General features: G+C 47.8%; 1 protein-coding gene across 1 annotated transcript in view; it reads left to right on the forward strand.

Annotated features, from left to right (window-relative positions):
* The window catches only part of Notch2 (notch receptor 2), a 135,550-nt gene that overhangs the window by 74,202 nt on the left and 44,701 nt on the right, over positions 1-16,647 (forward strand). Inside the window, exons 6-9 of the mRNA XM_036189741.1 lie at positions 12,522-12,755; positions 13,947-14,102; positions 14,693-14,881; positions 16,045-16,158. Coding sequence (XP_036045634.1) covers positions 12,522-12,755; positions 13,947-14,102; positions 14,693-14,881; positions 16,045-16,158 — 693 coding nt within the window. The remainder of the gene's footprint in view (positions 1-12,521; positions 12,756-13,946; positions 14,103-14,692; positions 14,882-16,044; positions 16,159-16,647) is intronic.

The raw sequence follows: 16,647 nt of genomic DNA on the forward strand, positions 1-16,647 counted from the left end.
ATATCTTTCTATTAGAGGTATAACTTATTAGATATTCTTCTTTCTAGATGATAATACTTAAAAGAATTAAATCATTCATCCTTAGCAAATTAATAGTGATTGAGTTAGTGTTTTAATCTAGGCTTATTGAGTTTCAAATCTGTGGCCCCCTTTTTTTTGTATCAAGTTGCCTCTGTGAGGTGCCTTTTATTTATTTTTTTTTATCTTTTCAGGATAAAGACCATTACATTCCCTTTAATGGTCAAAAGTTCAGTTTCTAATTTCATTATTCTAGGGTTTTGTGACTTGCTGTTTTTCCCCCCTTCTCAGGAACTTCCCTAGTGATGCTGAGGTTAGACTTCATGGTGTGTGAATGGTTTGCATGTAGTGTGCTGCTTCTCTGCCTGTACCAACGAGCCCGCTCCAACTGTTCCGGATTCCCACTGGAGCTCCCAGGCGGACAGCTGAAGCATGGGCTGCTCGCCTGGCATTTGATAGTCAAGGAAAGGTTGTACCAGACTAGTGAGAGAGGAAAGGAGGTTTCTGACTGCCTCAGGAGAATGGGTGAGATTATATGGAAGAAGCAACTAGGCATGGATTTTTAAATATCACGGAGAATTGGGAGTTTGCTCTGCTCTTAATGAGGTGAGCCTGATCGGTACAGTTTTGTTCTGTGAGTGCACATTCATGACACACTGCCTTTCACAGCTCTGGACTTCCAGATGAGCAGAAATATCTCTAGCTCTGTTCATGGTTGATTTGCAGTAAAGAAGCCAGTTTCTTTTTCTTGGGCTTTATTTGTGGTCTGCAAAATCCATGTACGTTATTTGCTCTTTGGGGGTCTTGAGAATCAGTTGCAGTCAGGTTTCATAGCCTGTCTATTTCTTCAACAACAGTCGTGACAGACACTCTGGAGCAGTTATGGTAACCGCTAGTCATGTGCCAGAGAGCATCTGAAATGTGACAGGTCTGAAGTCAGGTGTGTTGTAATTGCTGCAGAACACATGGTTTTGAGGATGTTAGTATGAAAAAGTTAAAATGTCTCATTTGGGAATGTTTAGGGATTGACTAAATATTAAATTGGCAATGTTTTAGATGTATTGAATTTAGGAAAACATGCTAAGGGTTAGTTCACAATTTTTTTTTTTTTTTTTTTAAAGTGGCTCTTGGGAGTTTTTGAATCACACCTATACCTCTGTCGTCTTTGCATGGCAGGCTCTGCTGGAGCTGCAGAGGTGTGTGTGCAGAGCTGCACTGCTGTAGTGCAGCATCTCTGCCCTCTGGGCAGCCACGCACTGAGAGCGTGTTGACTTGTTCTGGCCTTGTTCTGCGGTAGTTCCTCCTCGGGGTAGGGGTGGGACTGTTGTGGCTCAGTCCAGAGCTTTTTCACCCCTGGCACTAGCTAGATTTTTCAGTCTACCATCCTCCAGGACTAGCCAGCTCTGCTCGGGAGTGCTGGAGGTGGGTTGTCTTGTTTGTAGGAATCTTATAGAGAGAGTGAATATGCAGCTGCTCCTTAGGCGGGCAAGTGCAGCCGAGTGCAGATGCCTTCATTATACAGCCTTTGGCCTCATGCCATCTTTATCAGAGCAGCTCTGCTCTGACAAATATCCATGGGAGGGAAGAGCGTTAAAGGGCCCCCAAATTTATTAGGGCAGTGTAGATTAATGCTTTGTCTGCATAGATTGTTATTTGAATTTTCTTCTTAAAGGTTCATTTCCTTCAGAATTAAAGTTGACTCTAAGCTCAGCTCACAAATTCCTCTGTGTGGCTGCTTGGGTTTTGGGTTCATTCCCAGGGCAGATGTGATTGATTTTCCTGCTCTCGTTATTAATCCAGAAATGTAATTTCAGCTTGGAATAGTGCTCTGGGACGGGAAGTAGAGGCGGGCAACAGAAGTTAGATTTGAGTAAAATGAAGCTGACCACATCTTCTCTTAGCTCTCCTAAATGCCGTGAGCCTCGAGAGTGGGCTGCGATTCCTCTTGCTCCGGCTTCAGAAAGGACATCTGGCCTGAATGCATGACTGCTTGTGGCAGAGGTGGGCCACTGCTCCTGGGCTTGGGAGTGGAGTCGGTGTGCTGGTGTTTGTGATGGTGAATGAGGTGGCTCTGCTTTGGTCCAGCCTCCGATAGGTGACCAGTTGTCCTAGAAGACACGCCTCCCCATCCTTGCGAGTGTGTGCGCGCGTGTGTGTATGTGTGTGTTTAAGACTATAGGGATGGAGTGGGAACTGCTCATGTCTTGGGCTGAGGTATTCTCTATGAACAGATGGGAAAACACACCTCACATTTCCTTTTCTCGGCTGTTCATCAATTGTTAGAACTTGATCTTTAGCCTTTCATCTGGAATGCTGCCTTCCCACCCCAGCCTCAGTTTCCTGTCAGTTGGACAGATCACCATGGTGAGCACCTGAAGCATCCCCATCCTAGAGGCTCTTTTAAATCTGCTAGGAGGCCATGTGGGTGGAAACACTGAGAAGGTGTGGAATAACCCCGGAAGGCTCTTCCTGCCCCATGGCCCCTACGGAAGGACAGTGAGAAAGCTCAGTAGCAGATACCTGCTGAACAACTCACAGGTCCAGGGCACTCTGTGAGAGTCTAGAAGGGGCACAAAGTAAAGGTAATTCCTGTCTTGTGTAATCTGTCAAGAAGAAGGAAGAAATTCTACCTATAATCCTAAGAAGAGGCAGAAGATATGAATGAGAGGTTTACAAAGAGGCAGTGAGGGTTGAGAAAAGCGGACCGTGCTTTGACTCTGATGGGATAGTGCAGAGCTAACAGCAGGGAGAGGGGACCAGCGTAGAGCTGATGTCGACTTTCAGCAAGTTGTCGGCAAACATTAGCAGGACTCCAGAATGGAGGAATAGAGGTAGGACCTGGAGCCTCGGGTTGCAAGTCCTTTTTTTCCCTGCATTCCCATGGGAATCTATTACGTTTATGAGGCAAACTATATCCAGTGAGAAAAGCAAGATTGAACAAGTCTTTACTTTTAGGAAAATGGGGAGGAAGTCGGTGCAGAGAAGGAAGCTAAGGAAGGGGTGAGGGAGGAGAGATTGGAAGAGAACTTTGCCAGTGGTACCACTGAGTCCCAGCCCACCCTTGCCCGACTCTGCCTGCCTCTGCTGCAGCATCTGTGGGAACATCTGTAGTACTCTGCTTGCTCTTCCTAGTTTAGAGGCTCAGCTTACCTGGTAGGTTGCTGGTCTTATTGTATGTAGATAGCATTCCTAGGACCATTTTCTAGTAAGTGATAGCTACTGAATGAGTGATAATCAGGAGACTCAAGAATGACAGGATCACATTTTTTTAATTAAAAAATTATCTTTATTTGTATGTCATAGCTTGTGTGTGGGTATGTGCACATGAGTGTAGGTGCCTACAGAGGCCAAGGGTGTAGGGTGCCCTGTCGCTGGAGCTACAGGTGGTTGTGAGCTGCCTAATGTGGGTGCTGGGAACTGAACTCAGGTCCTCTGGAAGAGCTTACCAGTGACATCTCTCTAGCCCTGATCACATATATTCCTTATATGACTGAGTTGTAGTCCAGGATGTGTACATAGTACATTTTTGTGCCCATTGTCAGTTAATAGAGACTTCTGTTGTCTCTATCTCCTGTTGTGAACAGTACTTCAGAAGATTGGAAATGCACATGTCTCCATGATATACTGGTTTCATTTTCCTTTGTGGGATTGCTGAATCACATGGTAGTTATATTTTTATGTATATGGGTGTTTTCCATGCATGTATGTATATGTACCATATGTCTGCAGTGTCCATTGGAGGCCGGAAGAAGACATTGGATACCCTGAAACTGGAGTTACAGATGGTTATAAGTCATCATATGGGTGTTGGGAACTGAACCCAGGTCCTCTGGAAGAGCAGCTCCTGCTCTTAACTGCTGAGTCCTCTCTCCAGCCCCTCCCTGCCCCCCCCATAGTTCTATTTTCAAACTGTGAGTAGTTTCCATACTAATAGACATTCCCATCTGCAGAGTGCAGGGATCCCCATTTCCCCCTTTTCTCCACATTCTAGTCAGCATTTGTTACTCTTTTTGATAAGAGCAGCTCTTCCAGGGCTGAGAGAGTCTCCTGGCTCTGATTCACCTTTCTTTTCTACCTTCTCTCTGTGGATTTTACATATGTCATCTGGATTTTAAAAATCCACTATATAGTCTTGTTAAAAAATTTGAAATCTTGGGCTGGAGAGATGGCTCAGAGGTTAAGAGCACTGACTGCTCTTCCAGAGGTCCAGAGTTCAGTTCCCAGCACCCACATGGTGGCTCACAACCATCTGTAATGAGATCTGGCACCCTCTTCTGGCTTGCAGGGATACATGCTCTATACATAATAAATAAATAAATCTTTGAAAAAAAAAAGAATTTTGAAATCTTAACGCATCTTCTTAAACAACTTCTTGGGCAGTGAGTGTGTGCAGCTTTGGTCCAACTTGTCATATCACAGCCATCTCACCTGGGATGTCTTCATTTTGGTGACGTTTTCAGTCTGTCAAGTAGCTGTACTTTTTCAGGAGGTGCAGCAGTGCACCCTGGGAGCCATTGGGAGCTGGAGACCTTCAGTTCAGTTGTCTTCAGATACAGTGGCACTTTTCTAGTATCAAGTTCGTGGCTCACCGACTTACGTTGAGTCTTTAGGCCTTTCTCCTTCGCTTCTGGTGGTGAGTCCTGTGGGGAACGCAGCATCTGACACGTGTTTCCTCTTCCTTGATGATCAGCGTTGCTGGCCTTGCTGTTTGTACACCCTCCATCTTCATCCTTTCCTCCCACAGAACTCCCCTCTTCTCACTTGATATTTCAATCCGCTCTCTGGTGGTTTTGCATTTTATGGGAACATCTCAAACTTTCCCCTTGGAACTCTGATTTATAGTTCCTTGTCTTCTGCTCTGTCCTTTGCAGCTTGTGATCCTGAGTTTTATTTGCACTGCATTCTGGTTTTCACGTGACACACAATTATCTTCATCCTGTCTCTCTCTGCTGCTCTCAGCCCCTTCCACAGAGTCTGGTATTCTTACTGTTTTTTCATTTCTTCTCAGAACCTAAATTTGTCAGTGTCTTGAGAGCGGAGAACCAATTCTTTCTCAGTGTTCTTGGCAGTGAATATTTTTACAGTGTGCTCTTTATCTAATCGTATGTGGCATACGTCCATGCTTTATATTGCAGAACCTTTTAATAGTCCCCATGTTGAATTTTTCCATATTACTCATTCTGCACCGAGTAACTGCTCGCCTGTAAATAGAGAAAGGCTGTGCCGTTTGGATCCCCTCACCCTGAACCTCCCTGTGAGGTGAGGGCTTCTCTGTGTCAATTGGCTTAGCAGTAAGGAGCCTAAGAAGTGGGGAGAATGCCAAAGTGTGGGCCTGCAGCAGGGGAGTCAAGCTTGGCACCACCTTCCTCTCTGGAGAAGCCTCTGTGCCAGGGGTCAGCTTCCTGAATGCCAGCTCTGGCCCAGCTCTCCACAGAGGCTGAGCCCGGCTGTGCTTTGGTGCCGCTGCATCCGGAGCTTGCCCCAGATGCACTGCAAACTCTCTTGTTGCTAGAGTGGCCAGGGTGGCCTGCGACTCCTCTGTGCTTTAAATTGCTGTTGACCTGGAGGGGTGAGGTGGAGTTCAGACCGTTCTTCCCGTAGCAGAACAGGCTTTCTGAAACACAGATTGGATGTGCCGTTTCTCTGCTTAAACGCTTCGGTGGAGCCTTCTTGTTTGGGGTTGGGGTTGCAGAGCGCTGCATGGAACCTGCTCTCCCTGCAACTCTCCACTACCCACGCACGCACAGCTTGTAATTCAACTGCACTTATTCCTTTCATTGCCTCAAATGAGCCATGTTCCCTCTGCATCCAAACCTGAGCACATCATGTCCTTCTGCCCGACATGCTCTCCACTCCTCCTTCCACCCTCAGAGATACTCATACACAATCTGCTCTGCCCATGCATGTGGCCCTGGCTTTCACTTGCCAGTTTTGTTCACTAACTCTCTGTTCTCCTGAGGCAACAGGTACTCATTAAAATACTCGACACCTTGTATTATCATTGTTTGTTTGGCATAACCTCTATTTGCTTAAAGGCTACGGGGTAGAAACCAGGACTGCTTTATTCATGGATAATCCCAGTACAAATAGTCCAGGCCTCACACAGTGTAGGAGCGTTCATGCGTGTGTGTGTGTGTGTGTGTGTGTGTGTGTGTGTGTGTGTGTGTGTGTCTTGTGGCAATGAGTGAGAGGGGACATTAGATTTTCTTGTTGCTCCTGGTGCCATTTTCCCCTAGATTCTCCGTTGCCTTTTCCACTATGGACTAGGTTTGAAAACTTTTGTAAAATTGAGCTCATCACTTGTAAAGATGATGTTTGACAACAAATGGGAAGAACTTACAGCGATGTCTGGCACCTAGAAATAATATAATGTCTACATTTTTCCTGTTGGAGGTCAGTAGTAGAGTTGAAGTTGAGAGATTGGCCCTCCTCTCCCTAGACTCTGATGCGCATGGCAATGTTCATAGGAGGATAGCAGGGGCTCTGCTGGAGGGTGCTGTCTTGGAGGATGTCTTTAGGGTTAGGATAGGCTTCAGTTAAGAAGGAAACTGTCCCCACAACATAGAGTGAAGAAGGGTTAAAACAGAAGCAAGGGGAACTTGGTGTGACAGTGAGATGTAGTTTAGCAGGTAGGGTGGGGTCTGGGATGAGGAGTTGCTGTGCTGACTGGTGGGTGTAGATAAGGAAATGGAGAGACTCTGGGAAATGAACAGAATAGAGACACCCTCTGTCGCTGCTGTAAAAGTGAGGTTCCTATTCTATTGAGATTATGATAATTTAATAAAAGAAGACAGAAAGAGACAAGCACTTATTTAATAATTAAACGTTGAGCGTTCCTAGATATTCCTAGCTCATTGTTGTGCTAAGCTGTGGGGGTTTAGTGATGAGGTAGACAGCTGTCATTAATTCTGTATGAAGTTTATAGCCCAGAAGTAAACAGTAGTGAGAAACACAAATAACCCGATTATGTGTAAAATCTGACCTGTAGTGAATGCCTTGCAGGATTAATGGGGAAAGCGAAATTTTGTTTAGGCAGACAAGGTCTGGGGGGGGGGGGGATGGCATTTCAGATATAAACTGTAAGAGTTATGTGGGGAGGCAGGGTAAGGATGTCTCCGGGCACAGGGGACCGCATGTCCTACTGTTAGAGAGAAGGAACCCAACCACTATGAGACACGGACAGAAGTGGTGGACTGGTGGTATTTTGAGGAGAGAGCAGGAAACATGGCAAGTGCTAGAATTTTATCTTGCCAGAGAAGTCATAAAGGGTTTAAAGAAGGAAGGGCACAATCCAGTTAAGATCATTCTGGAAGCACTTTAGAAATAACGAGGAGTCTTCAAGAAGACAACGGTGTAGAATTAGTGTAGGGGTTCCTCAAGATTTGTATTTATCTCTGTGCACACACCCTTCCTTCTTCCCTTAACCAAGCCCACCCTCCAAGGGACAGGTGCTTTGCTGTCACTGGGATGCACACACTCATTGTCCTGTAGACAAGGGCTCACACAGACTAGTTCGGCCAGTGTTCGTCGTTGGTCACAGCTTGTACAGCAGCCTGGCTTCTCTTCGCTATTAAATGAGAAATGACCTAGAGTCTGTGTAGCATGAGTATGTAGCATAGAGCTTGGGAAATGTTTTCTGTGGCCTGAAGATGGAAACCCCAGAACGCAGGTGTTTAGTGACCGCTGGCTGGAAGGATGTGTCCGAGGTGACATTGTCTTGAATTACCCATAGAAGGGAAGGGAACAGGGTGAGGGACAGTCAAGCTAAATTTTATGCTTCTTGTGTGAGGATTGTGGTTGAAAGAAGAGTTGACTCTTAGTGGGATGGCTGATGTGATCAAAGTATGTCTGCAGACTTCACCGTTCACAGGTGAGGGGGGGAACATCTTCACAGAACACAGGGCTGGGCAGGCAGTTCTCTGGTTGGTGGGCTGCCCTCCTTTCCCCTCATTTCGGTCACTTGTCACTCCATGTCAGATTGGTGTGTGTGGTGCCTTGAGAAGTATAATGAGCTCCTTGAACCCTGGGCTGATAGAGCTGCTGGGTGGTGCCTGTGTTTAATGGGCCCTGGCCCCTTTGCCTAGAGCATTAAGATGGCCTAACGCCTGCAAAACCAGCATAGGCTATTAGTTACTAATGGCAGGTTGCTGGTGGTGTCTTTAGCTCTCCTCTTCTGAATTTCTCAACCCTTCCTGTCCCTCAGATTCCTTTCCCGTTTTGAAATTGACTTCTGTAGCACATTCCAACCTTTTTAGCACTTATTTCCACTTTGAATTTATGTTTCCAGTTCTTCTATAACCAGCTGTGCACAGTTGGACAGGTTAGCATGTCTCTCCTGTCCTACTTGCCTCACCTAGAAAATGGGGATAATCGGATGTGTTGCTGTGTAATGTCCATTTTCCACAGCCCCCAAGTGTATCTGGAATGCATTCTGAAGTGATGATAGAGCCAGCCCTTGTCCTCTCGAAGCCTGTAATCTGATGGGAGGGGGGGGGAGAGAGAGAGAGAGAGAGAGAGAGAGAGAGAGAGAGAGAGAGAGAGAGAGAGAGAGAGAGAGAGAGAAACAGAGTCGATAGGATAAAGTTAAGCTTTACGGTCACTGTGGGAGATGGGCATTTGGAGGTCTGAGGGATGGTGAGTAGTTAATCCTGTGAATCGGACGGTGTAGAGAGCGTAGGATGTGCAGCGTCCTGGCACAGGAAGAAACTCAGCATTTGAAGTGATGTTAGAAGCTGCCGTCGGTTAGAGAAAATGTCTGAAGGAGGGGGCCCGACTTGTGGAGTCTACCTACAAGGCCGAATTCAGAACATTTTCAGTAGCTTCAGTTAGAGTCTAAAGTATCCACCAGCTGCCATCTGCTGAGTGTGACAACTCAGACCGGACTAATCCTGACCCTTTTCAAGAAGATGGCTTGCGAAGACAAGCCATTCTCTTCCCCTTTTGCCTGAGGGAGGTGGGATGGCCTGGGTAGCCTGCTGCTTTGGTCCCAAGGTTAAATGGTAGCAGCCTGCAGCATCTCCAAGCGAAGATGACCAAGAGAGGTGATTATTGTCCTCTGAAGACTTGCCTCTCTGAACTCTGTGCAGTGCGTTCAGGGAGTTCACCGTGTGGTTTGTGTTGACCCAGATGACGATGCTGCCAGGACTGGTCTGCACTGGTGGTTTAGTCGCTTGGTGGGGCACGGCGACAGCACAGGTCTCTTTTTCCACTGCACACTTTTATGTGCTAGGTAGCTCATAACTTAGTGCTCTTCCCTCTGCCTGCTCCAGTCACTTGCCACTGTATCCCCTGGTGTCTTCCCCCAGCTGTCCTTTGCCTGGATAGCAGGTCCAGAATTCACATTCAGATTTAAAGCCTCAAACCATCTCCAGCAGGAGAGGACACTGCGCTCATTTGCCATCTTCTGAAGTACACAGCCTCCCTCCCACACAGGCGAGCGCTTTCTTGCTGTGGGAAGTGGGAAAGGCCAAATGACCAGAGATCATACCCCAGTGCTCCCATGAGTGCTGAAAAATGCTCCCATCCTGATCTCTCATGACCTCTGCCTGCTGCTTTCCCTGTGATGTTCTTCGTCTTGGGCAGCTGGGCCTTCTCACTAGACTTTAAGAGCTGCCGCAGTATAGGAGCTGGGGATGTAGCTGAGTGGTCAATCCCCAGTACTGTCAAAAAATAAAAAAAAGGGACGGGGTGGGGGTGTCAGGTCTGGAGTTAGCCTAATAGAGGTGTTCATGACAGAGCTCATGGGACTTGGGAAGGCTCTTACCTGTCTGAGCCTCAGTTTCCCTCATGGTAGGCTTCTGCCTGGGTTTTCTCCAGCTCAAAGCAGGTATAGACATAAAGCACAGCGTCCTAAGAGCCATTTCTTTGGAAATTTCAGAGCAAGGGGTTGCGGTAACTATCCCAGCTTCCCGCCTCTTTGTCATAGAGGGAGGTGACAGAACTGTGTGGAGGAGGGGAAAAACTGTCAGAAGTGGGTGGGTGGGTGGGTGGGGCTCTTATTCTAGAACCTTAGAGAAAAACGATCTCCTTTGCAGAAGGTCATTCCTCAGCAGGTGTGCCCTTAGATGTCAGATGGCACCTCTAGTGAGTGCATCAGGTGAATAGATATAGTCTCGAGGAAGAAGCAGTGAGCTGCTCACCCCTCGAGCACATTCCCATTTCAGGCAGTGCTTTGCAGCTGTAAGTTCCCCCTAATCCAGCAGAGTGACTCATAGTCTTGGTCTTCACCTCCTCCACCCCCCCCCCCCCCCCCCTCATTCTCCCCCCCCCCCCATCCCGTGCCTGGGCACTTGGGAAGAAGCAGCACGCAGACGCGATTCTGAAGATGGGCTCACACTGCAAGTCTGTGACGTTTAGAGCACGGTGGACCCATTGCAGCCTCAGCTCTCCTGGACTCCTGCCGGCAGTGACCTCCCTGAGCCTGTCGCTCCATTGGCAACGACATGTCTGCTTCATTGTAGACAAACTGGCTATTAGTATGGTTTCCCAGGAGTGTCAGGTTTCTTCCAAGGAAATATTATTTTACCTACTTTTTCTTTTTGTCTTTTTTTTTTTTTTTTTTACCCAGTCTCTCTTACAACAACAGTACATAAGAAATATATGTGAAATATTTTTAAACATACAGTGTCTCATACCCAGATTTATCTCAGGGCCTCACTAAAGAACGATGACATGGAACATGCTTGCATTCCACAAGTCAGCGTGGTTCAGGGGCAGCGCAGCTGTCTGAGTTAGTGTAAGTGTAATAGGCTAGACTCAGCAATTACCCAGTTTACAACAGCTCTTTACCTACTTCTTGGTCGTGTGTTTATTTCTCAGCCCCGCCTGAATCCTAATAACACAACTGCCATTCTTTGAAGTAGCCTTTTTTGCTCGCAGCATAAGGATGTAATGGATGATACCATCTGTCCTGGGGTGGACGTTTGCCACACTGATCTAACTCTTCCTCCTTCACTCTGTTCCTCTTTGATTCTCTTCTCTAACTCTCCTCCTCCTTCCCTTCATTCTGCACACATCTTTACTTGCCTCCTCCCTTCTCCATGCTCTCCTTTCTCTACCCCTTCCCTTTTTCTCTTCCTTTCTTCTTTTTGGTTTTTCAAGACAGGGTTGCTCTGTGCAGTCCTGGCTGTCCTGGATCTTGCTCTGTAGACCAGGCTGGCCTTGAACTCACAGAGACCCACCTGGCTCTGCCTCCCAAATGCTGGGATTAAAGGCATGTGCCACCATTTCCTGGCCCGCAAAACTGGTTTTAAAAGAGTTCCAATAAGACCAATTTATTAATTTGTTATGTAATCCAGGTTGCCTGGCACTAAAATGCTTTGAAGGATCATGAGCTCCTTGTTGTAAGGAATGTAAGACATTGTCTTTTTCTGTGCTCAGGAGCCTTCCCAGCATTCCATCCTCGGGGCAGCCGGGCTCCTAGCATGTCTGTAAGAACACATGCCTGCCACCTCCCTTCCGTGCCTGCTGTCAGACAGGGCACGGTGGGCCTCGTTCATCTGCTCTTGCACTGGGTGGACTGTTGCCCTCAGGCTGAGACACTTGGCTCCATTCTCACTATTCTTGGCTTTTCCTTTCACATCTACACTTCACTGGGACTGTCTGTTTTAAGTCTTTTCCCTGTATTCTTGCTCATCCTAACCTTTAAAAAATTACTATTGTGAGATATTTTGATATTGAGATATATTTGTTTTATCGAGATACTGAGATATAGTTATCTCTGTCTTGAGATAACTGTGGCTTCACACGTGGTTGTGAGAATGAATGGGAGACAGCCAGGACCCTCTACCAGCTAGCTGCCTTATGGTAGAAGCCTCATGTGAGATTGCTGCACAGTGTCCCAGCCAGGGTGTTGACATGGACAGCATCTTGACAGGAAACAAGAGCCCTTGTGCTTTGGTGTGGGAACTCCTTCCCAGGTGCTCATCATGCCCTTCTTCATCATTTACACTTTACGCTCCTTGCTTTTTTCCACTGTTGAATTGCTTTCTTAAAATATTTGTTTGTTTTTATGTGTGTGGGTGTTTTGCTTGCATGCATGTCTGTGCACCACGTGCAAGCCCTCAGAGGCCTGAAGGAGGCATCCGATCCCCTGGAACTGGGGTTAGAAATAGTTGTGAAGGTTCTATGTGGGTGCAGGGAATCAGACCCTGGTTCTCTGGAAGAACAGCCTGTGCTCTCCAGCTAAGAATTGCTAAGCATCTCTCCAGCCCAGCTTTTTTATTTCTTGGCCCAAGAATTTAGCTAAATGAAGAGACCTACAGAGTTTGTCCTTTATCTGGCCAGCTGGCCAAATTTCACTTTGTCAGAGCTTCTAGAAGGGCCATTTCTTTTCTAATAGGCGTCTTTTGGATAGCTCAAGGTCACTGTAAAATTTGTAAGAGGACGCCGACTGTGGTGGGTGCCCCTTGCATCAGCTCCAGGCGGGTCACACAAGGGCTGGTATGGCACGAATCATTTAGGACGTAAGGGTCCTAACCCAGTATCCTCCCCGCCCCCCAAAGGGCAGTTCTGCACAGAAGATGTGGATGAGTGCCTGCTGCAGCCTAATGCCTGCCAGAATGGCGGCACCTGCACCAACCGCAATGGAGGCTACGGCTGCGTGTGCGTGAACGGCTGGAGTGGAGACGACTGCAGTGAGAACATCGACGATTGCGCCTTCGCTTCCTGCACGCCGGGGTCCACCTGCATCGACCGCGTGGCTTCCTTTTCCTGCTTGTGCCCAGAGGGAAAGGCAGGTAAGGCCAGCAGAGCCACAGAGCAGGAGAAGGGACAGGTGGGCGAGGCGCCCCGGCCATGGGGCTCCTGCGCGTCCTGTTCGTTGCAGTCTGAGGGGACCCTTCTGTAGTGCAGGCTGCTAGTCAGAGGCTGGTTGTGTCCCTCAGGCAGTCAGCTCCAGCAGAACGCCTCAAGACCGTGGCCTGAAAAGCACCTCAGAAATCCAGACTAGATGACCAATCCATGGACTCTCAGGGTCATTTTAAGAAGAAATACCCATTTAGGGAGGAGACCAGTGTGTTTCCACCTCCGTGCGTCTGAAGAGTCTCTTAAGGAAGACCGCTTCAGACTGCAGAGTTGCCCCGTGTTTTAGACAGCTGATAGTGTTAGGAGCAGCAGAGCACGGTGGAGGCAGACTCATTAGAAGAAAATCACCGGGCAGCCAAGGAACCCTGCAGCCGACCTTTCCCAGAGCCACCCCTCCAGCTCTGTGGAAGCGGGCTTGGCCAATTGCAGACTGGAAAATCCGGTTCCCACCAGAACCTTGCAGAGCAGGAAGCCTAGTAGTATGGCCTCCTCCCTCTCCCCTCCTCCACTTCCACAGGTGTGGGCTCTTGACAGATCACCCCTCCCGCTCTGCACCTGATCCAGGAATGCCGATGTGATTGGCTGGGTGCCGGAGAATAGACAGATGCGGTTCAGTTCTGAGGCTAGTAAGATGCCAGTGAGCCCTTAGAGATGGAGGATGCCAGATAAAACACAGGAAGCATGGCATGTTTGACACATACTTACATGAACATTTTTTATGTTTATCAGAAATTCAAATTTGACACATACTTACATCAACATTTTTTTATGTTTATCAGAAATTCAAATTTGACAGGACATCTGCTATTTTTGCTTGCTAATCCCGGTACTCTCTACAGGATATCTTCATTTTCCTGTGTTCCTCCTCTGGTGCTTTGGCCTATCCATGCCCTGCCCTTGGAGGAGCACTCTAACAGAGAGCTCCAGGCCGAGACCAGGTTGTGTGCAGCAGCTGAGGGCTGTGACATGTCCCTAATGTAGGAGCAGATGAAGGGAACATTGCCTCCAGATTGTGATGTTAAAAATTTGGTTCTGCTTTTGATGAAGAAAAAGCTTTTCTCTAAAGAGATTTGTGTGTGTGTGTGTGTGTTTGTGTGTCTTCTCTATACTCTATCCTGAGACAGGTCTCCTGTGTCATCTGGATGATGCCTGCATTAGCAACCCTTGCCACAAGGGGGCGCTGTGTGATACCAACCCCCTGAATGGGCAGTACATTTGCACCTGCCCACAGGGCTACAAGGGGGCCGACTGCACAGAAGACGTAGATGAGTGTGCCATGGGTGAGTGCCTGGCATCTTTCCTGGGCTTGGAGGTTGTGTCAGCTCAGCAAGTGTTTCAGTGGGAGTGTATTGTACTTTAGGTATTCCACCTAGACCTTGATTTTTCCTGTTCCACACACACAGTTTACAACCAACCTTTCCTGTATGACCCTAAGTCCCCTTCTGGGAATTAAATAATAGGGCAGATCTAGACTTGATTTTTAATAGGGGCTCCTGGGCTGGAGTGATGGCTCTGCTGTTAATCATGTACTGTGCTTGCAGGGGATCCAAGTTCAATTCCCAGCACCCACATCAGGCAGCTCACAATTGCCTGCAACCCTAGCTTTGGGGGATATGACCTCATCTTCAGGCCTCACACACACATACATGTACATAACTAATAATATATAAATAAAATTAACATGAAGTCCTAACTTAGTAAGAGGTTAAAAAAAAGAACATCACAAGGTAAGAGATCACTCTAGTAATTTCTTTTTTATAAATTAATGAATAAACCTGCAAATAGAGTGATCTTGCTTATCCTCTAATATCACATTGGTGGAGACTCTGGCAAGAGCTTAGTCCTGGTAACTGGTTCTTATGTATTACAGCCAACAGTAATCCTTGTGAGCATGCAGGAAAGTGTGTGAATACAGATGGCGCCTTCCACTGTGAGTGTCTGAAAGGCTACGCAGGGCCTCGCTGTGAGATGGACATCAACGAGTGTCATTCAGACCCCTGCCAGAATGATGCCACCTGCCTGGATAAGATTGGAGGGTTCACCTGTCTGTGCATGCCAGGTAAATAGGGCCAGCTGTGCTGACAGAGACCTCAGTGATTCCATGCCCTATGCCAGCTTGGGATTCCCTTTGCTGACTGAGCAGAGTCAGGACTGCCATGCAAGCTCTTTAATTGCAGAGTAAGAGACTACTGGGGTAGTTAGAGCAAAGCAGACCAAATCAAACAAGACCACCATGTCAAACGCCAGCTTCACCCACTGGGAAACCTCAGATGCAGTTTCCCACTGGAATCCTCTAAACAGCAAGTTTCCCGATCCTCCGATAAATTACATGCCTCATTGCATTTCATTCGTAGAATTAGACTTCAGCCACAGCTGTGCAGGCACTTGTCACTTACCCAGAACGGGGACACTGGCTCAGTTGGGTCCTGGGGCTCTCCTGCAGGGTGCATTCTTGACTCCTTAGAGGATGTAGATAGGACGAGGTGATAGCAGAGGTGAGCTGTTCTGTCCAATAAGGGATGGCGGCACTCTAGCTTTGGGAAGGGGGCCCTCCTAATCCTGACCTGCACCCCAAGAGCACCAGTTCAGCTGGTCTTTAGGAAGAGAGTGGGGGCAGTGTCCAGGAATTAGAAATCGGTCACAGAACGTGGGGAGTCTTTGTTTGCATGCTGTCTCCCTGGTGTCCTGGGGGTAAACCCGTGCATCAGTCACTTTCCTTGTCACTGTGGTGAAGTACCTGACAGCACCCAGTAAAGGCTCACAGGCAAGTCAGTCCTTCGTGGCAGAAGAAGAAGTGGGGCAGGCGTGTGGTGCTGGCTCCTCACATTTTGGGGGATTGGGAAGCGGAGATAGATAACAGGACCAGAAGCAAAGCTAAGCTGCTGCCCCATTGCTAGTCTACCAGCTAGGCCTCATGTCACAGAGCTTTCATAGCCGCCGCCTTAAACAGCACCAGCTGGTGACCAGGTGTTCAAATACATGAGCCTGTGAAGGAGATTTCACATCTGTAGGGAAGCAGCCTTGCTCCTCCTTCACGTTGGCATACTTTGCTGACTGCAGGGACATTTTTTTTTTTTTTTTTTAATCATAGCAAAGTCTCCTTGTCTTTGAAGAAGTGCTTGTGCTCCTGGGGGTTGTAGCCATCTCTGCACATTTGTGCTTTCTTGGCTGGAAATGCCCCTTTATTTCTGTCGGAACCACATGTGTGGTCCATTTGTGCAGGTTTCAAAGGTGTACATTGTGAAGTGGAGGTGAACGAATGCCAGAGCAACCCGTGTGTAAACAATGGGCAGTGTGTGGACAAAGTCAATCGCTTCCAGTGTCTGTGTCCCCCGGGTAAGTGCCCGCCACCTGCCCCTGTGTTCTTCCAAAGCACCGAGCCAGCTGACCACAGGAAGGGGAGAGAGGAGGGAACGTGTGTGGGCTGTGCATGAGGAAATCATTAAAGTGAGTGCTTGGGGAGAGACTGTGTGTGCCGAGGTGGGAAACTGTCTCAGCCAGTGCAGTCTTCCAAGTCTTTTGTGGCCTGAAGTCCGAGTCTGTTCTTGAATGGCCCCTGACCTCCCTGTCTGTGTCTGTATTTTCAGAGTGCTCACACCTCACAGAAGCACAGGATTTTATTTTTTTCTCCTTGTGAGTCATATTCCTAAATCCCAAGACATTTTATCCCATTAAGTCCAGGCAGGCAGCATACATCAGATTTTTTCCAAGGTCCTCTGCTGATGTTGAAGGCATGCCAGCTGACTGCTGTGGCCAGTGGCTTTTCCACTTCCTCTTCGGAGCTCAGATCCTTTTAGTCTAGGGACATTGTTACGAGCTTGAGAC

This window comes from Onychomys torridus, chromosome 6, assembly GCF_903995425.1.
Source record: "Onychomys torridus chromosome 6, mOncTor1.1, whole genome shotgun sequence".
Classification (NCBI taxonomy): domain Eukaryota; kingdom Metazoa; phylum Chordata; class Mammalia; order Rodentia; family Cricetidae; genus Onychomys; species Onychomys torridus.